Genomic DNA, 26410 nt, shown 5'->3' on the forward strand with positions numbered 1-26410 from the left:
TTTGAAAGAAAAAAAAAAACCAGCTTTGTTTTATTAGTCAACATTGCAACTTTTTCTAAATTACATTTAACTTTTAAGCTTTTTTATTTCACTTTTGTTATGTTTTTGTTTACTTTAATAGTATTTTTGGAATGTGCCGTGGGCCTTTAAAACATTAGCTGTGGGCCGCAAATGGCCTCCGGGGCACACTTTTGACACCCCTGCTATAGATAATAAAACATTAAATGTGATAAATCTATGGATAAAAAGCAGAGCCTGGCGACGCATGCGCGTTTATCATAACTCTCTCTCTCTCTGTCTGCCCCTCCCTCACCAATGCTGCTGCGCGCACAATTTGTTTTGTTTTTAACCCCTTCTTAACCCTGAACGTACATTGAAAATACACGCAACCCTAACTCAAAATGCCGGACATTTGAGGCATTTAAGAAACTCCGCCCTGACAGCTCCGCAAAAGAGGACATGTCCGGTGAAAAGAGGATGAATGGTCAGTCTATCCTAGCCCGTTAGCTGCTAGCATGCCGTGTGTTGTGCCTCGGTGTGCATTATTTGCACAACGTGCGTTACGCTACTTAATATGTCCGTGTGGAAACTCGTTCGGTACACCTCCGAACCGAACCGGAACCCCTGTACCGAAATGTTCAATACAAATACATGTACCGTTACACCCCTAATATATATATATATATAAATATGTATATATATGTGTATATATATAGTTGGATGTTCCAACAATACATACGTTAGGTCAGGAAAAAACACAGAGGCTATTTCATCCCTACAAGCCTTTCTCTGCTCTTCATTAGCAGAAATAACCTGTGTTTTTTCCTGACCTAACGTATATTCCTCCAAGTCCGAGTCCATGGTTCTCGCCCGGAAAAGGGTGGAGTGCCATCTTCGGGTTGGGGAGGAGATCTTGCCCCAATTGGAGGAGTTCAAGTACCTCGGAGTCTTGTTCACGAGTGAGGGAAGAGTGGATTGTGAGATCGACAGGCGGATCGGTGCGGCGTCTTCAGTAATGCGGACGCTGTATCGATCCGTTGTGGTGAAGAAGGAGCTGAGCCGGAAGGCAAAGCTCTCGATTTACCGGTCGATCTACGTTCCCATCCTCACCTATGGTCATGAGCTTTGGGTTATGACCGAAAGGACAAGATCACGGGTACAAGCGGCCGAAATGAGTTTCCTCCGCCGGGTGGCGGGGCTCTCCCTTAGAGATAGGGTGAGAAGCTCTGTCATCCGGGAGGAGCTCAAAGTAAAGCCGCTGCTCCTCCACATCGAGAGCCAGATGAGGTGGTTCGGGCATCTGATCAGGATGCCACCCGAACGCCTCCCTAGGGAGGTGTTTAGGGCACGTCCGACCGGTAGGAGGCCACGGGGAAGACCCAGGACACGTTGGGAAGACTATGTCTCCCGGCTGGCCTGGGAACGCCTCGGGGTCCCACAGGAAGAGCTGGACGAAGTGGCTGGGGAGAGGGAAGTCTGGGCTTCCCTGCTTAGGCTGCTGCCCCCGCGACCCGACCTCGGATAAGCGAAAGAAGATGGATGGATGGATGGATGGAACATATATTCCGCTCTACTTCGGTATTGAGCACTGTTTTTAACGGATAAACCACAGAAACCTCAACTCTATATATATATTTATATGTGTATGTATGTATATATATATACACACACACTTCAGGTCTATCTGTCAATATAATGTTAAAAACATTTATTTATTTATTTAAATTTTTATAACTGAGACCTTTCCAGGTCTTGAGGGGGAGCCCTAAAAGTTACAAAGAAATCTATATATTTTATTGGTTTTGAAAATGTAAAATAGCAAAACGGCCCCCGCATGCTTTAATTTTTCTGTGAAAACATCATAGATGTAAGCGTGATGAGGAAGGAGATCACTATTTGAGGAAACATGCTGACTAATACTAAATGCCGTCCCATGATTAGTGACAATCAAAGAGTTTGGTCCAACACTGACTAGAAAAGGTGGTCCTCTATAAAGCACACACACACAAGGAGGCCTGGCACTTAGAACACAACATCTTTGACACGTGGTCATGCACAGCCAAATAAATAGAAATAAAAATAGGGTGTCAGTAGTCACGAATGGCATCGTCATGGATTAATACTTAACTTGCTCAAGTGTTTACGTCACAACAGAACTTCTTAAAAAAATCATGCACTGTTGAATATTTAAGAGGAGCGAGCGTCGCGTGGAACAAAGCACCACAAGCTTCCGGAAGCGCCTTTAAAAACACAATATCAAGTGGAACATGGGAGTCCTGCTTTTTGCTACTCATTTGCTATCTACTGTCTGCACTGTGGTTGCTTGCATACCTCTTAGTGTGTGTGTGTGTGTGTGTGTGTGTGTGTGTGTGTGTGTGTGTGTGTGTGTGTGTGTGTGTGTGTGTGTGTGTGTGTGTGCGTGTGTGTGTGTTTTAGCTGGAGCAAAATGGCTTCTTGTGATGAACAACGGGATCCCTTCTGGCACTTTTCCTCCGCTACTTTGGCACTGCAGCGGATCGCCACATCTTCTCCCACATCTCTAGAAGCTTCCTTCCGGGTTAAAGGTCAACCATGGAGGCCTTGGCCAGGTCCTTAGTTCCCTGGAGGATTCTCTTCATATGACCCACTTTCGATATCCCCAGATCCTGACAAAAAAACAAAAAACATACATTGTCCAGTTTTTCCATCTTTTTTATGAGACATTCAATCTAATCAGAGCATTATTTCATGCCCATATGACATGACGTGTAGTACGAAACACAACAATACACAATATTTGCAGGTAAAAGTACTTGTAACAACTGACATGTTGTTCACTCCCCTTTTAGGTGGAGGCATCTGCAGGATTAGCACCACCAAGTGGTCAAAAGATGAAACTGCAGTGGTAAGTACAGTATAAACACAACAATAACCACAGGTCGAAATAGAATTGAAGCAAAATCCCACATTTCCAGAATACTTAACTGCAGAGAGCACCAAACAATTATCAGGGGTAAGGCAAGGAGGCCGTTAATTGTACAAATGCACTTTATATTAAATAGCTGCCATTTAAATAATTATACTGAAATGCAATGAAATACAAAACCCAAAACCAGTGAAGTTGTCACGTTGTGTAAATGGTAAATAAAACCAGAATACAATGATTTGTAAATCCTTTTCAACTTATATTCAATTGAATAGACTACAAAGACAAGATATTTAATGTTCCTGTAACTTTATTTGCAAATATTAGCTTATTTGGAATTTGATGCCTGCAACATGTTTCAAAAAAGCTGGCACAAGTGGCAAAAAGGACTGAGAAAGTTGAGGAATGCTCATCAAACACTTATTTGTAACATCTCACAGGTGAACAGGCTAATTGGGAACAGGTGGGTGCCATGATTGGGTATAAACGCAGCTTCCATGAAATGCTCAGTCATTCACAAACAAGGATGGGGTCAACAAATGCGTGAGCAAATTGTCAAATGGTTTAAGAACAACATTTCTCAACCAGCTATTGCAGGTAATTTAAGGATTTCACCATCTACGGTCCGTAATATCATCAAAAGGTACAGAAAATCTGGAGAAATCAGTGCACATAAGCAGCTAAGCCCGTGACTTTCGATCCCTCAGGCGGTACTGCCTCAAAAACCGACATCATTGTGTAAAGGATATCACCAAATGGGCTCAGGAACACTTCAGAAAACCACTGTCAGTAACCAGTTTGTCGCTACATCTGTAAATTCAAGTTAAAACTGGACTATGCAAAGCGAAAGCCATTTATCAACAACACCCAGAAACGCCGCCGGCTTCGCTGGGCCTGAGCTCATCTAAGATGGACTGATACAAAGTGGAAAAGTGTTCTGTGGTCTGACGAGTCCACATTTCAAATTGTTTGTGGAAACTGTGGATGTCGTGTCCTCCGGAACAAAGAGGAAAATAACCATCCGGATTGTTATAGGCACAAAGTTGAAAAGCCAGCATGTGTGATGGTATGGGGGTGTAGTAGTGCCTAAGACATGGGTAACTTACACATCTGTGAAGGCACCATTAATGCTGAAAGGTACATACAGGTTTTGGGGCAACATATGTTGCCATCCAAGCAACGTTATCATGGACGCCCCTGCTTATTTCAGCAAGACAATGCCAAGTCATGTATTACAACAGCATGGCTTGATAGTAAAAGAGTGCAGGTACTAGACTGGCCTGCCTGTAGTCCAGACATGTCTCCCATTGAAAATGTGTGTCGCATTATGAAGCCTAAAATACCACAACGGAGACCCCGACTGTTGAACAACTTAAGCTGTACATCAAGCAAGAATGGGAAAGAATTCCACCTGAAAATCTTAAAAAATTGGTCTCCTCAGTTCCCAAACGTTTACTGAGTGTTGTTAAAAGGAACAGTGGTGGTAAAAATGCCCTTGTGACAGCTTTTTTGCAAAGTGTTGCTGACATATAATTTTAATTAATGAGTATTTGCAAAAGAAATTAAGTTTCTCAGTAAGAACATTAAATATCTTGTCTTTGCAGTCTATTCAATTGAATATAAGTTGAAAAGGATTTACAAATCATAGTATTCTGTTTTTATTTACCATTTACACAATGTGCCAACTTCACTGTTTTTGGGTTTTTTACAATAACTATTCTAACAAAATGCATCAGGGGTGTCCAAACTTTTTCCAGTAAAATGGAATGATGCAAGGAACACTTTGACACATTTTGGACATTAAGGATGATAAACGCAAAGAAATCTACATCAATATATGCTAAGCTAGGGGTTTCCAAAGTGCGGCCCAGGGGCCACTTGCAGCCCACAGCTATTTGTTTTAAACGGCTCACGGCACACTGTAAAAATGCTATTAAAATAGATTAAATATATACAGAAAAGTGGGATAAAAGAGCAAAAAAGTAAAATGTAACAAGAACAATTTGTAATGTTGACTGTAATGACACAAAGCTGCCCTGCAGGCAGTTTTATTTATTTATATAAAACTAAATAATAATGAATCAAAAATCAATGTTATGAATTATTGACCTTTTTAAAGGCTCCAATGACTTCACATCAAATATTCGACTTTGAATTATTTTTGGTGGATCTGAAGTGCATCTAGAGATTTAAGCGTTAAAAGTATTTTTAACACTTTTATGAGTGGGGCCCTTTTGGATCCCAATAATTGTATTGTTTTTCTTTTGTTTTTGTTTTTTTAATTGTAATTGCTCAAAAAATAATTAATTTAAATCAATAGTGTTATGAATTATTTTCCCATTTAAGACTCCAATTACTTTCCATCAAATATTCCGCTTAAACAATTATTTTAATGTAAAATATTGCATATTTTGTGTTTTTGCAATAAAAAAAAGTGTTTTCTCTGACAAAAAGGGCATTAAACATGAACAAAACTTTATATTGACAGATAGATCTGACATTGATGTAGAGATTCAAGCATTGAATAATAAAACATATATATTAAAATACTTATTTTTAATATTTTAGTGACTTGAGACCCTTTTAGGTTCCCCGGACCAAACTTGAGAGGACCCCTAAAGGTAAAAAAAAAAAATCTATATATTGTAATGGTTTTGAAAAAGAAAAATATCAAAATGGCCCCCGCATGCTTTGATTTTTCAGTGTGTGGCCCTCAGTGGAAAAAATGTAGACACTAATTATCTGAACAAAACATCCACATTAGTTTTGTTGTGTAGGTGACAACGAAAATGAGTGTCAACTAATAACTAGGGCTGTCAAAAATAATGTGATTAATCACAAAATATATTGCAATAATCATGCATATACGCAGATTAATCACGCAATGTATTTTTGCTCATTTGCCTGGGATGAAGTATTGGGGTCTTTTTTTATTGAATTGCATTTTTTAAGTCACCGGTAATTGAAATCATGTACCGTATTTTTCGGACTATAAGTCTCAGTTTTTTTCATAGTTTGGCCGGGGGTGCGACTTATACTCAGGAGCGACTTATATGTGAAATGATTAACACATTATAATATTATTTATCTCATTCACGTAAGAGACTAGACCAGGGGTCGGCAACCCGCGGCTCCGGAGCCGCATGCGGCTCTTTGATCACTCTGATGCGGCTCAGCTGCATACTTGCCGACCCTCCCAATTTTCCTGGGAGATTTCCGGATTTCAGTGCCTCTCGCAGTAAACTCCCGGGATTACTATTCTCCGATTTTCACCCTAATAATAATAATAAGGGCGTGCCATGATGGTACAGCATTCAGCGCCTTCTACAATCTGTTCAAACAGCGTGCCAGCCCAGCCTTTTATTGTATGCATCTTCTACTTGCACATGTAAGTGACAGCAAGACATACTTGGTCAACAGCCACACAGGTTACACTGACGGTGGCCATATAAAACAACTTTAACACTCTTACTAATAATGCGCCACACTTTGAGCCAAAACCAAACAAGAATGACAAACACATTTCGGGAGAACATCTGCACCTTAACACAACAGAACAAATACCCAGAATCCCATGCAGCACTGACTCTTCCGGGCTACATTATACACCCCTGCTACCACCAAACACCCCCCCCCCTCGTGCGTCGGTTGAGGTGGGCGGGGTTTGGTAGCAGCGGTGTATAATGTAGCCCAGAAGAGTTAGGGCTGCATGGGATTCTGGGTATTTGTTCTGTTGTGTTTATGTTGTGTTAAGGTGCAGATGTTCTCCCGAAATGTGTTTGTCATTCTTGTTTGATGTGGGTTCACAGTGTGGCGCATATTAGTAAGAGTGTTAAAGTTTGTACCGCCACCGTCAGTGTAACCTGTGTGGTTGTTGACCAAGTATGCCTTGCTATCGTTTACGTGAGCAAGCAGAAGTCCCATACCACGTGTGGCAGGGCCGGCACGCCGGATGTAGTAGGTGCTAAATGCTGTACCATCACGGCACGTTCGAGAGAATGGTTGCCCTGAAATTCGTAGTATGCTGTAAAAATCGGGAGGGTTGACAAGTATGTCACTGTCAAGCGCCATTCATACAAAACTCGAAAACCCTTGGTTTATACATAGCACAAAGCAAAAAAAAAACTTTTTATGCAGTGTCATTTCATTTAAAATTTCAAAAGGTTTTTGTGGCTCCCATTGATTTCTTTGATTTGTGAAACTGGTCAAAATGGCTCTGACTGGTAAAGGTTGCCGACCCCTGGACTAGACGTATAAGATTTCATGGGATTTAGCGATTAGGAGTGACAGATTGTTTGGTAAACGTATAGCATGTTCTATATGTTATAGTTATTTGAATGACTCTTACCATAATATGTTACGTTAACATACCAGTTGGTTATTTATGCCTCATATAACGTACACTTATTCAGCCTGTTGTTCACTATTCTTTATTTATTTTAAATTGCCTTTCAAATGTCTATTCTTGGTGTTGGCTTTTATCAAATACATTTCCCCAAAAAATGTGACTTATACTCTAGTGCGACTTATATATGTTTTTTTCCCTTCTTCATTATGCATTTTCGGCCGGTGCGACTTATACTCTGAAAAATATGGTCTAACGAGTCAATTAAATAATTACTTTTATGTACACTAAAATGCCGTTACCGATATGTTTGATGTAACGTGGCACGCTACTTTTGATGTAGTTTTGATAAAAATGAACTTGATATCAAATAGAAAGAGGCAACACACAGCAGACAACATAACATGTAGGCTAATTACACACACACACACACACACACACACACACACACACACACACACACACACACACACACACACACACACACACACTGGTTATCATTTGGAATGGGGAGCAAGTTTTTGATCATGACTTGTGGGGACCGACCTTTCTACAGGTTGTGGAGGCATACAAAAATGGTATAAAAAGGCCACTGCCTAGTTAGCTCATTGATGAAGTAATGTGCTGATCATTCTTACTGGGGACCCTGGGGAAAAAGAGTTAATATGGTTTATGGGGACCACATTTAAATCATTTTGCATAATTCACACAAATTTGTACGTGACTACTGAGGACCATTTAAAAAAAAAAAAAAAAAAAGCAGCGACTGCAGTACCAGCTACAGCCTGATGAGGGGGCTGCTGTGCAAATGTCTCACACTCAAACTAACCAGTAAACATGTTTTAATGGGCCAAAGCTTAAAATTCACTTTGGCATCTTCAGAATGGATCTGACTATCATTTAAGGAGGCCTGCTTTTTTGTCCCCATACCGTCAGAGGTCCCCTAAAAGTGACTGTGTAAACAGAGCCATGTCCCCATTAAGTAAGCATTGCCAGAACACACACACACACCTCTACTACTACTACGAGGGAATAACGAACAACAACTCAATGATTGATGTGACAAGCTTGCCACCCTACAATGCCCCCTTGGTGGACAAGAAGATATGACAGCCATTCAACCAGACACAATTCAGTGAAAAGATTCAACAGAGCTGCCATTAATGCTGACAAACCGCCGCTGCCAAGCTAACAAAAACATCCATCCATCCATTTTCTACCGCTTGTCCCTTTCTGGGTTGCGGGGGGGGGTGCTGCATTCGGGCGGCAGGCGGGGTACACCCTGGACAAGTCGCCACCTCATCGCAGGGCCAACACAGATAGACAAGACAACATTCACACATTAGGGCCAATTTATGTGTTGCCAATCCATCTATCCCCAGGTGCATGTCTTTGGAGGTGGGATGAAACCGGAGTACCCAGAGGGAACCCACGCAGTCACGGGGAGAACATGCAAACTCCACACAGAAAGATCCCGAGCCCAGGATCGAACCCAGGACCTTCGTATTGTGAGGCACACTGCACCACCGTGCTGCCCGCTAACAGACACAGCTAAGCTAAAATTCTGCTCTAAGCGAGCTTTCGTTCACATCATTTGACAACAGGCAGGCACACACACGCACTCAGCTCTCATGAAACGTCTCTCAACTGCAATTGCCATATATTTGAAGTTTTTTTTACTTTCCATAGTAAGTCAAAAAAACGTCTTTTTGGTAAAGTAAGAAGCAAATTACATTTTATATGCCAAATTCAGAATACTGGTAATTGCTGTTCTTAATTGAACAATACTGCATTGTTTAAAGCAGACCTGGGCAAATTAAGGCCCGGGGGGCACATGCAGCCGTTAAGCTTTTCAATCTGGCCAATATTTTTTTTTATATCTTTAAGATGGAAAGTGTATAGCTGCCATTATGATGTGCAGTGATGTTTTCTAATTACCATAAGTCTCGAACTATACAACACATTTCAATGGTTGGAATCTGCGCTTTTGCATGATATTTTAGTGACTAGTGTTGTCCTGATACCAATATTATTTTGATACTTTTCGGTACTTTTCGATACTTTTCTAAATAAAGGGAACCAGAAAAAATTGCATTATTGGCTTTATTTTAACAAAAAATCTTAGGGTGTGGTGGACCGGTTCTTTTCAGAAGCGGTATGTACCGAATATGATTCATTAGTATCGCGTTACTATACTAATACCCGTATACCGTACAACCCTACTAGTTACTATGGTAATGTAAGTCACAGCAGCTCAGACGAGGCACCAAGCAGTGTGGGTGGGGAGCGTTTCCACAGAGTGTTTCCAGAGTAACCAGCCTGAAATGTGGGTGTCAGGGACAGATGTGGAAGGAGATTTTTACAAGAAAGTTCTAAAGCTTAGTGATATATTAAATATATCAGATTGTAGATGTTTTTTTTACCCTTCACGTTCACATACCTGCCAACTACTCCGGTTTTCCCGTAATTAGTACGGTTTTCATCAACCTATTCCGGGTTACGGTTGCAGTGATAAAAAATACGGTTTTTCATTAATTAAAAAAATATATTTTTAAAAAGTTTTATTCACGAAATCGCGTAACAATCGACACTGCTTCCCGTAACTTCCTATCGAGTCATTCCGAATGCCATGCGCGAGGCTATTTATAGCACCGCTGCCAAGCACGAGGCACCAGTTGCCATTGTTTCCAAACGAGCGAACGATCATGGAATCAGCCGGAGAAAAATCGCAAACGAGTCTTAAACCGAAAAGAAAACTGCAGTCATTCCGTGAAGAATATTCAAAAGCCTATCCGGGAATAATTATCCGTTCCAAAAAGGGTGAAAACTACGCGAATTGCACCTTGTGCAGACAAGATTTTTCGATCGGACACGGAGGAATTAGCGATGTAAAAGACCACGTTGGGACAAAAAAACACAAGTCTAATGCCGTTGCTAGCGATACAAGTGGAAAACTTTCAACGTTTTTTGTCGCCCAAACAGATTCTTTGGATGTGATAAATGCCGAAGTTTTATTTACGGAGGCAATAATTGAGCATGGACTTCCAATCGCACTGGCTGATCACATGGGACAGTTATTTCGGAAAATGTTTCCCGACTCGAAAATCGCCAAAAAATATGGATGTGGTCGAACCAAAACATCAAACATTATTCAGTGTCTTGGAACAGAATCCTCAAAAAGTATCGCCGATGTCATGAAGACGGAACCATTTAGCATGTCGACTGACGCCAGCACCGATTATGACGATGTAAAACTGTACCCCATTTGTGTTCGATATTTCGATGACGACATTGGAAAAGTATTGTCAGTACTTCTGTCTTTGAGGGAATGCAATACGGCTTCCACAGGTGAAAACATTTACAAAATACTCGCGGAAGAAATAGACTCAAACGAAATTCCTTGGCAGAATTTGGTTTGCTTTGCTGCCGATAATGCTGCAGTATTTTGCTGTAATATTTTTGTTTTGAAAAGTCACTGTGACTGATAGAAAAGTGATGGTTTTAGCAACATTTTAACCTGTCTGAATGCTAATAATCATTTTGCGTCGGGTTCGCCCCCCTGAACCCCCCACCAGGACTTTGTCCTGGACCTACCGGGGCCGCAGGCTACTAGGTTTTTCTGATTTCAAAAGTTGGCAGGTATGCGTTCATATTTCGCTGTTTGTTGCATTTTTGTTGCATTTGGCTTGATTGTAATATATGTGGATTGAGAGGGGGTGTGACGTTCATATGTTCTCAATAGTCAGGGTTTTATCCTTCATAGAAACAAATTAAAATTCTATTCCGTTTTTAAGGCGGTCTGTCATAACATTTTTAGCATTCAATCAGACTTTAGTGTGAGGTTTTGTATTAGTTTTCCTAAAAATAGATATACCGGCCCCCAAACATTTTTTTCTCAAAATTTGGCCCCCCGAGTCAATATAATTGCCCAGGCCTGCTTTAAAGTAACACATTTGTCAGTTTATACAAGTATCTAATAAAGCAATAACATCTCGAAAGAGTGAGGATGTGTTCGTAGACGCCGCAGTATTCAAGCGTACACACAACCTGCATCAGAGCAACACCCTGGAGCCAAGATGGAATTAGGCCCTCGCACTGCTACCTTCCGAGTCTAGTCCTGTTTGGACCGGTCTAGACCATGTGGACCTCCTCCCTCAACTACACCCACCAAGCAGACAGTCAGGACAGAAACAAGCCAAGCAGAGCAATGCAGTGCAGCCAAAGGACAGCGTCATTCAAGAGACACACCAGGAGGACAGAGAGAGAGTGTGTGTGTGTGTGTGTGTGTGTGTGTGTGTGTGTGTGTGTGTACCTTCAGGTCCCTCCTCTCCAGGTGCAGCAGCTCCGAGCCCTGGATGTCGTGTCGGACGAAAGTGTCCCGGTACTCTCCCAGACTCAGTTGCTCCAACCAGACGCCCACCTCCTCTGTGCCCCATCTCTCCACTACACACACACACACACACACGTACACAACTTGATATGTCACACACACACGCATCGGGGTGCATATGTGGTAAATCATTGGAGGATGCAAGAAGAGAGGAAATTTAAAAAAAAGTAGAGCAAGAGTGGCGGCAGCTGGCAGGAAGGAAAGGATGGCGGTCCCTCAAAAAGGGGGAAGGGGATCGCGTCCAAGAGCATGCAGGCAACCGGAGGAGGGAAAAGGATGAGGAAGGCAGAAATATAGCAGAGCTCATCTTGCTAAGCTAATTTCTGATTTCCTAGTTGGACCAGAAGCAGTTTTATGACCACAAAAGTACAAAAAAACTTGACCCTGAGTTTGTTTGGGTGTTGGAGTCACTTTGGTCTGCGCTCTTACATTTCCTTCTTAAACCAAAATGTGCTCCAAGCAAACAAAAGGACAATAGGTCCCTCATATCTAACGCATACTTGCCAACCGTCCCAGATTTTCCGGGAGACTCCCGAAATTCAGCGCCTCTCCCGAAAACCTCCCGGGACAAATTTTCTCCCGAAACTCTCCCGAAATTCAGGCGGAGCTGGAGGCCACGCCCCCTCCAGCTCCATGCGGACCTGAGTGACGTGTTGACAGCCTGTTCACACGTCCGCTTTCCCACAATATAAACAGCTAATGATGGAGGGCGAGTTCTTGGTTTCTTATGTGGGTTTATTGTTAGGCAGTTTCATTAACGTCCTCCCTGCGCGGTAACAACACACAACAACAGCAGTCAAGTTTTCGTCTACCGTAAAGCAGTTCGTCTGCCGTAAACAGCAATGTTGTGACACTTTTAAACAGGACAATGCTGCCATCCAGGGGCGTCACTAGCTTTTAAGGACAGGGGGGGCTTAGCCCCCAGGAGATGCACAGGACGCGAGCGAACGTAGCGCGAGCACAAAACTTCACAAACGGCTAACAAAGACTTAGAAATGATTTATTGTTATTAGTATTATTTAAAAAATGCACGGGACGAAATGAAATGCTCCCTGGGACGATGGCTTTTAACCATTTTTTTTCTTTTTTTTCAATGTATTTATTAATTTGACATTTTATATTAAATGTCTTGGTTTTTCCTCCCTCTGAAAATCCTATGAAATGTTTAACAAGCCATTCTATAACAACACAACAGCTATTAATGTAACAATACAATAAAACAAATATATTTAATGGGTTTTTTTCCCATTGTTTTAACATTAGACTAATGTATATTACTTTATATAAATTCTACAAGAGTGATGTGGGCATTTTCTATATGAACAAGTCCAAGGACCGCAAGCAAGGTCGCAGAGAAAATGCGGACTGGATTTTGAGTGATGTGGGCATTTTCTATATGAACAAGTGGAATGGATTGGATACCGACACACTAAAAGGGCTCTCTACCTTAAAGTACCAATGATTGTCACACACACACACTAGGTGTGGGGAAATGTGTCCTCTGCATTTGACCCATCCCCTTGTTCACCCCCTGGGAGGTGAGGGGAGCAGTGGGCAGCAGCGGTGCCGCGCCCAGGAATAATTTTTGGTGATTTATGCTATGAAGTGAGGGGAAACTGAGTGAATAATGACAGGTTATATGATTAATTTATTTAAACTCATATTCAGGCCACTTTATAATGAATATGTCGGCATGTATTTGTTAAAAAAAAAAAAAAAAAAATTATATATATATATATATATATATATATATATATATATATGTGTGTATATACATAAAACACCAAATTATTTAGGGGGGCTTAAGAGCATTTTAGGGGGGCTTGAGCCCCCATAAAATAGGCCTAACAACGCCAATGCTGCCATCTACTGTACATGCATGTGACCCACCCATAATGTGTCACATTTTTGTGTTGATTCATTTATTTTATTTTGTGGTTTGAATTCGTTTTTGGAGCTGTCATTACACATTTATCAGTATTCACATTGGTCAGTAGGGGGCAGTAGGGCGTTTCTTCCCAATTGAATGCTATCACCTGCAGACCGGACGTGTCTAGTCATTCTGATGAGAGCGACCAGTCTGTGAACAATTGAAACGTCCTGTGTGCTTTTTCCTCCTGTATAACAGGTTAGTTTTGGTGAATCAACTCACTGAATAATATCCATGTGATCTTTATAAGTTTAAGTACACATTCTGATGGTGGAGCCTAACTCTAAAGTGTTTGTGAGTTGTAGTTCGTATTTGTGAATGAATCCAGTGCACAGCTGCAGTAATCAATACAAAAAGGCGACGTGAGTGCGCAATGTTTATATAGGAACTTCTGATCCTAATTCAGACTCCCAAATTAGAGCTCCTGTTTTCTTATTGATTTTATAATGTATATTTGTATAATGTGTGTGTTCTGAAATAGTGACAGAGAATAGAACAAGGATGGACAATTCAACCCCTATGTGTAAATAAATAAACACTGAAATTCAAGTATTTATTTTATTTATATAGTTATATATATATATATATATGTATATGTAATAAAATATATATATATATATATATATATATATATATATATATATATATATATATAGCTAGAATTCACTGAAAGTCAAGTATTTCTTTTATATATATATATATATATATATATATATATATATATCTTAACCACGCCCCCCACCCCCCACCTCCCGAAATCGGAGGTCTCAAGGTTGACAAGTATGCTCTAACGCTGACATTGGCCTATTAGCCAGCAAAAGCTAATTAATCCGGCTGGCGAGCAGGTAATAACACAAAAACATGGATGCTAAGAGGTGGCTTTTCAGAACAGCACGGCTCAAAAGTAACGACAGCCGCGTTGAACACAACAAGGATGTGCGGCTCACGAGGTTCTCCTGCGTTTACTTCTCCAGGCACGTTTATCCAAGAGGAGACTGAGGGCAGCGGGAGAAACTGAGCCAAGAGTCAATACTGCAGCAACGAGGTGAGCTAACGTTAGCGTGTGTGTGTCTTTTCTAGTCACATGTCCACAAGTTTTACTTAGGGCTGTAACGGTACACAATGTCGGTTCGGTACGTACCTCGGTTTAGAGGTCACGGTTCGGTTCATTTTCGGTACAGTAAGAAAACAACAAAATATAAATTTTTTTGGTTATTTATTTACCAAATTTGTAAACAATGGCATAACATACATATACACACAGGGTCCATTGCCAGGGTTAATGTCATCAACATATATCAAATAAAAACTAAATAAGATAAGGCTCAGAATGGTTTCTTAACAAAACCTTTCTACATATAAAGTGCTTTTTTTTTTGATTGATTGGTTGAGATTTTATTAGTAGATTGCACAGTACAGTACACAGTGTTTCCCACAGGACAGGCATCTATTTGTGGTGGTCGGGGGGCGGGGGGTGGCGGCGGCAGCGGCGATGACCAAGAAGAACGCGGAGTTGGAATATAATTACAACACTTTATGTACATATTTATATACAGATTTGAACAATTAGTTATTCACTGAAATATATTTATTAATTGTGGTTCTTACAAAAAATATATCTTATAAAATATAAAAGCTAAAATGTCTCTTAAAGCTCTGCCCCTTTAATTAGTGCATACTAAATAATTGAACTTTAGCCTACTACTACAACCATATTATTTACCAGCAACATAAAGTGAAACAGAGGCAGAGGTGTATGTTTTGTCGTGGTCCTCTCTATAAGGCACATAAGAATATAAATTAGGACCCTTTTCATGAGAAAAGTGCATTTCTGATCTGACCCTGCTTTATTTTTCAGTGTTTGCTGAGTCTCACCTGTTCCCTCCGCCCTAATTTTTCTACTTGCCCGACTTCTCAAATCTACTTGCCCCAATATTTTTACTTGTCCTGCCTAGGTTTTTTTCTGGCTGTGTAGTGCTCATGGCTTATATCTTACTAAAATCCTTCCCGTTGACTATTTCCAACACTACACAGTATTTATTATTATTATTATCTATAATTACATTTAAATGGCATTGCATACATGCAAAATTAAATGCTATTTCACATTATTTGACCAGTAGCAGTTACACCCATCTGAACAGGTCAGCCACCTGTTTAAAGCCCGATCACAGTTGAAATCTTGAAATGAAGGGCCTTTAATGGCCAAAACATTAACCCGGACAACATTTTAACAGCTGGTTGGCTCAGATTTTATTCTTTTCATTGCATTCACATGCTGCAGTGGACAGTGGACATTTTAGCTTGAGTATTAATGTAGTGTCTGAAGCACCGTCTCCACGTGTGTTTATTGACAACAGGGTTATAACCTGGACACGTTAGCTCGTCGGTATGAAAACAGGTGATTGTTATTACGTCCGTCAAACAGCGGCGGTGTTAATGAAGCAGCGTCAGGCTGCTCACCGTCAGTGAAACGCTCGGTGAAATCACGGATTAACGTTAAATATATGACGAGCCGCGAGCGATGCAGCTATAACCTATCTACCTATAACCTATATTACCGTCGTATTTTGATCCCGTCCGTCCGTCCGTCCGTCCGTCGTCGTCTTCGTCTTCTTCTTCTGGCCCACCAGGTGAATTAAGTGCTATTGGCGGAGTTACAATGCATAGTAGGCTACCGCCACCTACTGCACCGGAGTTGTAACTACAAGGTACATTCACAGACAGAGTCCCATTGCTTTTATGAGCGGTCGAGCGAGTCAAAAGCCGAAAAATCCATTTGTGGCGGACGTAATTCTTTCGTGGCGGGCCGCCACAAATAAATGAATGTGTGGGAAACACTGGTACATATTCCGTACCACTAAATGGTAACACCCCAATAAGTTGTTCAACTTGTTTAAGTCGGGGTCCACATTAATCAACATTAAACTGCCTCAAGTTGTTGCTCAGATTAAATAAAATGACAAAACTTTTCTTCTACATATAAAAAGTGCAACATTAAACAGTTTCAAGTCAACTCAGCCTCAGATTAACTTTTATTCCCCCCCCCCAGCCTGGCTAATTTGGCAGTAAGAGGATATATGGGCTCATTGTTCTTCCACCATAGAAGTGGGTCAAAATCTAGTTTTAAATGCAATATGGTCTTATATCTGCTGCTATAAAAACATTTGTTATTGCTGTAGCCCTGCCTGACTCGCCGAGGAGAGGCTGCTTGAATGCGGTGGTGATGCTTCAAATGGGTTAGCATGTTTGACGCTGAACAATGTCGGCAAACCTCCGTTCTCCATTGTTGTATCGCGCAGCCAAAGTGTTGCCAAACGGGAGATCTTAACGAGGCAGGAGGGTCTTCCAGCTCTGGCTTTTACATGTTGTCCTAGCCCGTTAGCTGCTAGCATGCCGTGTGTTGTGCCTCGGTGTGCATTGTTTACACAATGTGCGTTACGCTACTTAATATGTCCGTGTGGAAACTCGTTCGGTACACCTCCAAACCGAACCGAAACCGCCGTAGCGAAACGGTTCAATACAAATACACGTACCGTTACACCCCTAGTTTTACTGCATGCTCACAAGAATTAAAACCTGCTTTTGCCAAATCCTCAATACTAATAATAGCTGGGTAGTGCTGTGCGATATGGACAAACATATTTATCCCAATATAGATCATTTTACATCACGATATACCCATTTGAACCGATATAGCCATTTGCCGGTACCTGGTAATCGACACTGGAACTCAACGGTACCAATTGTTTAATAATGAAATTGTATTTCTTAATGTAACATTTAAAAATGAGCTGATTTACTGCTGTCCAGTTGTTATATCTTGTTTTATTATTACATTTGTCTCATTTGCAATGCGGATGCACTTCCAAGACATTAGATGGCAGTAGATATGTCCGATAATGGCTTTTTTGGCGATATCCGATATTGTCCAATTCTTAATTACCGATACCGATGTCAATCAATACCGATATATACAGTCGTGGAATTTTATTTTTCCAAAATAAAAGAACAATTTCAACTCAAGTAAAGGAAAAAAATGCCAACATGGCACTGCCATATTTATTATTGAAGTCACAAAGTGCATTATTTGTTTTAACATGCCTCAAAACAGCAGCTTGGAATTTGGGACATGCTCTCACTGAGAGAGCATGAGAAGGTTGAGGTGGGTGGGGTTGGGGGGGGGGGGGGGGGGGGGAGCAGGGTTGAGGTGGTGGTGGGGGTAGCGGGGGGTGTATATTGTAGCGTCCCGGAAGAGTTAGTGCTGCAAGGGGTTCTGGGTATTTGTTCTGTTGTGTTTATGTTGTGTTACGGTGCAGATGTTCTCCCGAAATGTGTTTGTCATTCTTGTTTGGTGTGGGTTCACAGTGTGGCGCATATTTGTAACAGTGTTAAAGTTGTTTATACGGCCACCCTCAGTGTGACCTGTATGACTGTTGACCAAGTATGTTGGCATTCACTTGTGAGTGTGTATAAAGCCGTAGATATTATGTGACTGGGCCGGCACGCAAAGGCAGTGCCTTTAAGGTTTATTGGCGCTCTGTACTTCTCCCTACGTCCGTGTACACATTGGCGTTTTAAAAAGTCATACATTTTACTTTTTGAAACCGATACCGATAATTTCCGATATTACATTTTAAAGCATTTATCGGACATCCCTAGATGACAGTACTATGTATGCCATGTTGTCTAACTAGGAAGTAGCTGAATGTGTTATGTTGCGCCCTACAACGTGTTTACACTGTCTCATATCAGTTTTAGGGCAGATCCATGTGATCATGAAGGTATTTAAGCCAGCTCGCGCTATCTCGCAAGTGTGGTTAGCAATCACGACTTTATGCTAATACTAACCATCGGGAGTTTTACCGTGGTTTATCATTATTCTATTTATCGTTACATCCTTAATCACACAGCACTGATTACATGTACGGGGTTTTTAACCCTGGAGTATCAATCATTTCCCGTGGTGTTCCCCTGGGAAGTGTTCTAAGTCCCTTCATTGTCTGGCCAAGCCTCTCATGGTTACAGCAGGAGCAAACCTCCAAGCTCACAAAATGGGCATGTTGTTTTTAAGAAGCTGTGGTTACATAAATAATATTACATTTCACTTCCTGCCACGTGTCCCAATACTTTTGTCCAGTGTTTTTGCACGGTGAGGGACAGAAGCCGACTCCTTGTCTCCCACCAAAGGGGGCTGCTGTAGGAAGTGGGCGTGGCCTCACCTGACTGAGGGCTGGTCTTCTTGGCCGCCTTCTCCTTCTTGAACTTGGGCACTATGCGAAAGACGCCGCCGCGACTGTTCCTCTTGCCGTAACCCAGAGAGGGGTCCTGGTGCACAAGCACAGTCAACCTATAGCCTTTCGTTTAGCTCGCCCGCCCACTCGCGACGTGGAAAGCTACGCCTCGCATGCAGAAGCTCGCCTGATGGCGTCTCTCATGTGGCGCTCACCTCTTCGTCGTTGGGCTGCAGGATGTGGTAGAGCCACTGGATCTCTCCCAGTTTGGCCAGTGCCAGCTCCAGACTCTGCAGCGCGGCGGACAGCTCCTCCTCCTCCGGTGGGTCCAGTTGCTACGGGGGAAAGTTGTCCTCGTTGCACGTCGCACATTCATTGGTGGATGTGGGAGAGGAAAGGAAAGCCTTGATGACTCACCAGAGAGACGCGGCCCACAAGAAGCGACTCAGTCTCGTTGTACAGAGCCTTGACGGTGCTGGCCACCTCGATGGCCGTGTTCCTGGACAGACTCTGGACCAGACAAACCACAATTGTTGCTAATGGGAAAAATGTCCCGGAAAACCTGAAATTCTGGGAATTTTTGGAATTTGTCAAGGGAAAGCCCGCGATTCCTGTATAGGCTGAAAAGTTTGAAGTTGGAAGGGTTTTTAATCGGGTGTAAAATGTGGAAGGTAGTGTGAACATTTTGGAGCATTCACACAATTAAAGACATTTTAAAAAAAGCTTTAGTTTGGATTTTTGAAATGATTTTTAGTGTCATTTTCTATGCAGAAATCATTTTTCACGGGAGGGATTATTTGAAAATAAAAACTAAATACTTAAAAAGTCAGTATCATTGATATCTGCATACTACACTGCAAAAAGTCAGTGTTCAAAAACAAGAAAAAAAAAATACAAAAACTAGGGGTATTTTACTTGAACTAAGCAAAATTATCTGCCAATAGAACAAGAAAATTCGGCTTGTCAAGACTTTCTAAAACAAGTACAATTAGCTACGATATGGACATTTCATTACACAGTTATCATGACCAAAATGACTCTTGTATTGTTGAATGTGCTCAAAAGGTTACATAAACACACACTGAAATGTTTTGACCAATTTTTTTTTGTACATAACTAAAATAAATAGACACACTGTTAGAAAAGCCATTATTTTGTATGCTTTGTGTTTCTTTACGATTCACTAGAAGTGTTTTAGTTTGAGTATTTTATCTGTTTTAAAGGGTTACACTGCAAAAAGTCAGTGTTCAAAAACAAGAAAAAAAAATACAAAAATGAGGGGTATTTTACTTGAACTAAGCAAAATTATCTGCCAATAGAACAAGAAAATTCGGCTTGTCAAGACTTTCTAAAACAAGTACAATTAGCTAACCTCAATGAACCCCAGAATACCTTAAAATAAGTATATTCTCACTAATAACAAGTGCACTTTCTTGGTAGAAAAAAAAATTAGACCTCTGCTCAATATGTTGAAAAATATTCTTAAATAAAATATTCTTGACGTAATGATATGCGCTCGGCATCATGATTTTTTTTTTCATGCTTGAAGTAAGAAATTATTACTTTAAAAAAGTAGTTTTATACTTGTGAGTGTTGATGACACAGCTTTGCAACATTTGATATTCTAGTTTCAAGCATGTTTTACTCAAAATAGGTCATCAAATCTCAGCAACAAGCTGTAATATCTTACAGAGATCATTTAGGACCAAAACCCTTAAAACAAGTAAAACACTCTAACATAAAATCTGCTTAGTGAGAAGAATTATCTTATCAGACAGAAAATAAGCAAATATCACCCTTATTTGAGATATTTCATCTTACTTAGATTTCACTTTTTGCAGTGTAGAAACAACAATCATCATTGTATTAATATATTACAGACTAGAACCACAGAATGAAATCTAGCTCTGAAACCTACCAAGTACTTATTTTGAAATGATTATTTTTTTAAAACATTCTTGTGACAACCTGTTAAAAATATTTGTGTATCATTTCAAAGGTGGCTATCTTCTTTTTTTTTTTTTACCTCAGGGAACTTAGGGTGCGTCTTGTTGATGGCGTGCGACGCAGCGTTGACGGCGTGTGCCAGCTCCTGCTCTAAGAGCCCGTTGGTCTTAGCGGCCTCGCATATCCTGCAGTGCCAACACAGACGTGAAGGTCAGTCACTTGCCTTTGGAAAACAATCATTAATACAAATAAATCCAGTAGATCCTCGCCTTTTAGTGCTTTTTCTGCTTCAAATGGTAAAAATAATTACTTTTTAACGGTAACGTCTGTAGAAAGCAGTTCAATGGCTGGGGGGGGGAACAAATGCTACAGCTATGAATCCAGCAGAGGGCGCTGTCTCACAACTCACTCAACTTTGACCAGAAGGAAGATGCTTTCCGTTCACATTTGTACTGATTCGAAACCGATTCCCAGTACAGGGGAATCGATACTGTGAATGTTTTATCAAATGTTAATTGTTTGATGATAACATTTAATTTCTTAATGTGACATTGAAAAATGAGCTGATTATAATAACTGTGCTGTCCAGTTGTTAGATCTTGTTTACATTACATGAGTCTCAATGCAGTTGCACTTCCAAGACATTAGATGGCAGTGCTGTATCTATGGTATGTTGTCTAACTCAGAACTAGCTTTTTTCCAGCAAGCTGAATGTGTTATGTTGCGCCCTACAAAATGTTTATACTGGAAGTCATATGCTTATTACACTACAGCTGTTGGATTGTAACATTCATCTTTTATTTTCTACCAAATTTGGAGGTGTTGAAATCGCCATGTAATATCGCGAATGCTAATAGTAGCCTGTCTATGGCAAATACAATGTAAATTAGCAGCAAGTTAGTGCATTTTGGAAGTGTTATTTTACGTTTGCACGATAGACTGACCATACGTCCTCTTTTCACCGGACATGTCCTCTTTTGCGGAGCTGTCAGGGCGGAGTTTCTTAAATGCCTCAAATGTCCAGCATTTTGAGTTAGGGTTGCGTGTATTTTCAATGTACGTTCAGGGTTAAGAAGGGGTTAAAAACAAAACAAATTGTGCACGCAGCAGCATTGGTGAGAGAGGGGCAGAGACAGAGAGAGAGAGAGAGTTATGATAAACGCGCATGCGTCGCCAGGCTCTGCTTTTTATCCATAGATTTATCACATTACATTTTTTATTATCTATAGCAGGGGTGTCAAAAGTGTGCCCCGGAGGCCATTTGCGGCCCACAGCTAATGTTTTAAAGGCCCACGGCACATTCTAAAAATACTATTAAAATAAACAAAAACATAACAAAAGTGAAATAAAAAAGCTTAAAGGTTAAATGTAATTTAGAAAAAGTTGCAATGTTGACTAATAAAACAAAGCTGTTTTTTTTTTTCTTTCAAACTGTCATGGCTCAAAACAATATTGAATCAAAATCAATGTTATTATGAATTATTGACCTATCCAAGGTTCCCATTACTTCACATTAAATATTCCACTAAGAAAAATATTTTTGGTGGAAGATTTTGCAAATTTGGTAAATAAATAACCCAAAAATGTATATTTTGTTGTTTTGAAGTGAAGTGAAGTGAATTACATTTATATAGCGCTTTTTCTCAAGTGACTCAAAGCGCTTTATATTGTAAAACCCAATATCTAAGTTACATTTAAACCAGTGTGGGTGACACTGGGAGCAGGTGGCCCAAGGACACAACGGCAGTGACTAGGATGGCGGAAGCGGGGATCGAACCTGCAACCCTCAAGTTGCTGGCAAGGCCGCTCTACCAACCGAGCTATACCGCCTCTTACTGTACCGAAAATGAACCGAACCGTGACCTCTAAACCGAGGTATGTACCGAACCGACATTTTTGTGTACCGTTACACCCCTATTTGGCGGTGTTGAAAATTGCAACGTTACTTCGAGGAAGTTTGTCTGATTGATATATGGCACCGTTCTATACCCGGTAGTACCGACAGGCGCCTTAAAGGTTCCGAAGTCGGTAGCCATCCCTATGGACAAGACGTGATGTTGTGTGACTGTACATTTGAAAGAGCAAGGATCTACTGTCTGGTATGGTAGTGACCTGGTGATGAGCTCCTCTGCGGCGCGGGCGCACAGCTGCACCACGGCGGCCTCCTCCTCCGAGGCCAGGTCCACAGACTGCTGCGGGTAGAGGTGAGGCCGCAGGGGAGGCTTGTCGTACTTCAGCTTGTCCTCCCACGACTTGAGCGTGTTCTCGAAGGCCTGCAGGGGGCGGCAGAGGAGGCAATGTCACCGTGTTCCAGAAGCACGTCGGCAGAAGACGGCGTTTGCTCACCCGGTCTCTGGTGAGCATCTGGGCTCTGTTCTTGTGCTGGAGCTTGATGACTCCAGGCGGCTGGATCCACGCCTCGCCGTCCACCTGGATGGGAACGCCCTCGTCGCCCAGGATGGTGATCTTGACCGTCCGGCACTGGTTTTTAAAAGCGTACGTCAGTGAGGTGTCCACCTTTGAACCAGGTAGTACTCGGTAAGGGTTCCGACCTGCGCTATACGGTGATGTTGCAGCTTGATGACCCGGGAAACGGCCATCTGCATGCTGCCAAACACAGCCACCACCTCCAGGATCTTATCGTCAAACGACGGAGCGCAGAAAATCTGCAAAGGACCAGGTTTGAATCGTTATTGTCTGTCAGGGTGGAAATGTTAGCAACATCATGATGCTGCACACGCCACACAATACAGCAAGACATACACAACATTTTCAGTAGTAAATCTAACTGTAAAATAAATATCTTTATGAGAATGTTTTTCTTCTGTATATTCACATTTTTTACCTTGTTGGAAAACATTTATGTAAGAAAATAGTCACATATAATCAAGCCCTTTTTTGACAATAATTTATTTTTTTCTTTATTTGTTGTTGTAAAATGTCTTTAAAAATGTTATGTTGAGGTACATAAACCTAAGCTTTCTTTTAACTTCCCATACAGATTAAATTTTAAGACTTTTCTAGCATATACAATTTATTTTTGTATATTTTTTTCTTTATTCTCTATTTGTGCTTTATTTTTTTAAATACACCTTTATAATGTAAAAAATAAACGTTATTTTCTGACATATTTACTTTATTATAGTATTAACTTTGCGATGGGGTGGCGACTTGTCCAGGGTGTACCCCGCCTTCCGCCCGATTGTAGCTGAGATAGGCTCCAGCGCCCCCCCGCGACCCCAAAGGGAATAAGCGGTAGAAAATGGATGGATGGATGGAATTACATTTATTTAATCTTGAAATGTTGCCTTACAGCAAGATCTAGACAACATTTTCAGTAGTAAATCTAACTGTAAAATAAATATCTTTATGAGAATGTTTTTCTTCTTCATATTCAGATTTTTTACCTTGTTGGAAAACATTTATGTAAGAAAATAGTCACATATAATCAAGCGCTTTTTTGACAATAATTTATTTTTTTCTTTATTTGTTGTTGTAAAATGTCTTTAAAAATGTTATGTTGAGGTACATAAACCTAAGCTTTCTTTTGACTTCCCATACAGATTCAAATTTAAGACTTTTCTAGCATATACAATTTTCTTTTGTATATTTTTTTCTTTATTCTCTATTTGTGCTTTATTTTTTTAAATACACCTTTATAATGTAAAAAATAAACGTTATTTTCTGACATATTTACTTTATTATAGTATTAACTTTGCGATGGGGTGGCGATTTGTCCAGGGTGTACCCCGCCTTCTGCCCGATTGTAGCTGAGATAGGCTCCAGCGCCCCCCGCGACCCAAAAGGGAATAAGCGGTAGAAAATGGATGGATGGATGGAATTACATTTATTTAATCTTGAAATGTTGCCTTACAGCAAGACATAGACAACATTTTCAGTAGTAAATCTAACTGTAAAATAAATATCTTTATGACAATGTTTTTCTTCTTCATATTCAGATTTTTTACCTTGTTGGAAAACATTTATGTAAGAAAATAGTCACATATAATCAAGCGCTTATTTGACAATAATTTATTTTTTTCTTTATTTGTTGTTGTAAAATGTCTTTAAAAATGTTATGTTGAGGTACATAAACCTAAGCTTTCTTTTGACTTCCCATACAGATTCAAATTTAAGACTTTTCTAGCATATACAATTTTTTTTTGGTATATTTTTTTCTTTATTCTCTATTTGTGCTTTATTTTTTTAAATACACCTTTATAATGTAAAAAATAAACGTTATTTTCTGACATATTTACTTTATTATAGTATTAACTTTGCGATGGGGTGGCGACTTGTCCAGGGTGTACCCCGCCTTCCGCCCGATTGTAGCTGAGATAGGCTCCAGCGCCCCCCGCGACCCCAAAGGGAATAAGCGGTAGAAAATGGATGGATGGATGGAATTACATTTATTTAATCTTGAAATGTTGCCTTTGTAAATAAACTTCACTTGTACAGTACAGTCATCAAAGAGCTGCACTGTAAGAACTCGGCCACTAGATGGTGCCGTGACACAAACAGACGGTAATTAATTGTGGCAACAGCAGAGAAGCACTCCATTATTAAAAATGCATTTCAGAGTGTTTTATAATATCGCACGTCAAATTACTTTTTTGCAAAATGCATTTAACTACACTTTAACATGAATTAATTGTGTATTGTGTGTGCAATAACGGAATTTCCTCACCCTTTTATACTGTCACAGCAGTTGCATAACATAAAGGTTATATACGTTATATGTGTGTGAGCACAAGGATGTGTGTGCGTGTGTGTGTGTGTGTGTGTTGTAATACGCCGGGAGCCTTAAACAAACAAACAGGCAGGACTATAACTGTCAGGCTATCAGGGTCATGTTAAAGCAGGGCCCCTGGCAGGACTCCTTTTCCTCTCTAACCAGCACAACATTCTTCTTCGGTTTTTTTTTTTTTTAGCAGCCAACTTACGTCGTCCTCCTTGGTGCCGCCCCAGAAGTTGGTCCCGCCCGCGTAGCTGGGAATGTTCAGGACGGCGATGCCCTGCAGGCTGGGCAGGGGGATGTACTGGCCGTCACACTGGTAGGAAAGGAGCAGCATGTTTTAATGGCAGACTCTAAGAACCACCTCCTCCTCTTATCTCATGTCTCACCTCCAGCTGGACCTTCTGCTCCAGGTTCTTGTAGGTTCTCTGGAGGAGCTCCTTCGTTCCCAGAACGCCGTACCACATCATGTTCTTGGTGCGACTCCTGGGAAATAAACAAGATAAGATGAATCACTCGTACCTACTGATCCACATAACACATTTACAAAGTTATAACCTGTAATTATGGCCAACTTATGTGCAAAAGTAAACAGGAATTTAAAAAAAATAAAATTCTTCACCGCCTATACGCTCTTCATCATTCACTGTCCCTCTTAATCTCCGTTCGGTGTATTAAATAGTAACACCTGGGGATAAGTTGATTGGCAACATTAAAAAATTGGCCCTAGTGTGTGAATGTGAGTGTGAATGTTGTCTGTCTATCTGTGTTGGCCCTGTGATGAGGTGGCGACTTGTCCAGGGTGTACCCAAAAGGGACAAGGGGTAGAAAATGGATGGATGGAATCTTTGGGTGTCCCACGATTCGATTCAATATCGATTCTTGGGGTCACGATTCAATTATAAATCGATTTTTTCGATTCAA

The 26410-nt window shown here is 40.7% G+C and overlaps 1 protein-coding gene across 3 annotated transcripts in view; it reads right to left on the reverse strand.

The window, feature by feature from the left end:
* Positions 1-1422: 1422 nt before the first annotated feature.
* Positions 1423-26410, reverse strand: part of dgkh (diacylglycerol kinase, eta) — a 163385-nt gene continuing 138397 nt past the window's right edge. For all 3 annotated transcript variants that reach the window (XM_061970806.2, XM_061970808.2, XM_061970807.2), the window contains 11 exons: positions 25876-25972; positions 25695-25802; positions 23304-23417; positions 23098-23232; positions 22864-23024; positions 20831-20936; positions 19222-19314; positions 19020-19139; positions 18793-18898; positions 11563-11693; positions 1423-2645 (listed from right to left, as the gene is read on the reverse strand). In XM_061970806.2, coding sequence (XP_061826790.2) covers positions 2559-2645; positions 11563-11693; positions 18793-18898; positions 19020-19139; positions 19222-19314; positions 20831-20936; positions 22864-23024; positions 23098-23232; positions 23304-23417; positions 25695-25802; positions 25876-25972 — 1258 coding nt within the window. In that variant the 3' untranslated portion in view covers positions 1423-2558. The remainder of the gene's footprint in view (positions 2646-11562; positions 11694-18792; positions 18899-19019; positions 19140-19221; positions 19315-20830; positions 20937-22863; positions 23025-23097; positions 23233-23303; positions 23418-25694; positions 25803-25875; positions 25973-26410) is intronic.

Source organism: Nerophis lumbriciformis, linkage group LG13 (genome assembly GCF_033978685.3).
Source record: "Nerophis lumbriciformis linkage group LG13, RoL_Nlum_v2.1, whole genome shotgun sequence".
Lineage (NCBI taxonomy): Eukaryota > Metazoa > Chordata > Actinopteri > Syngnathiformes > Syngnathidae > Nerophis > Nerophis lumbriciformis.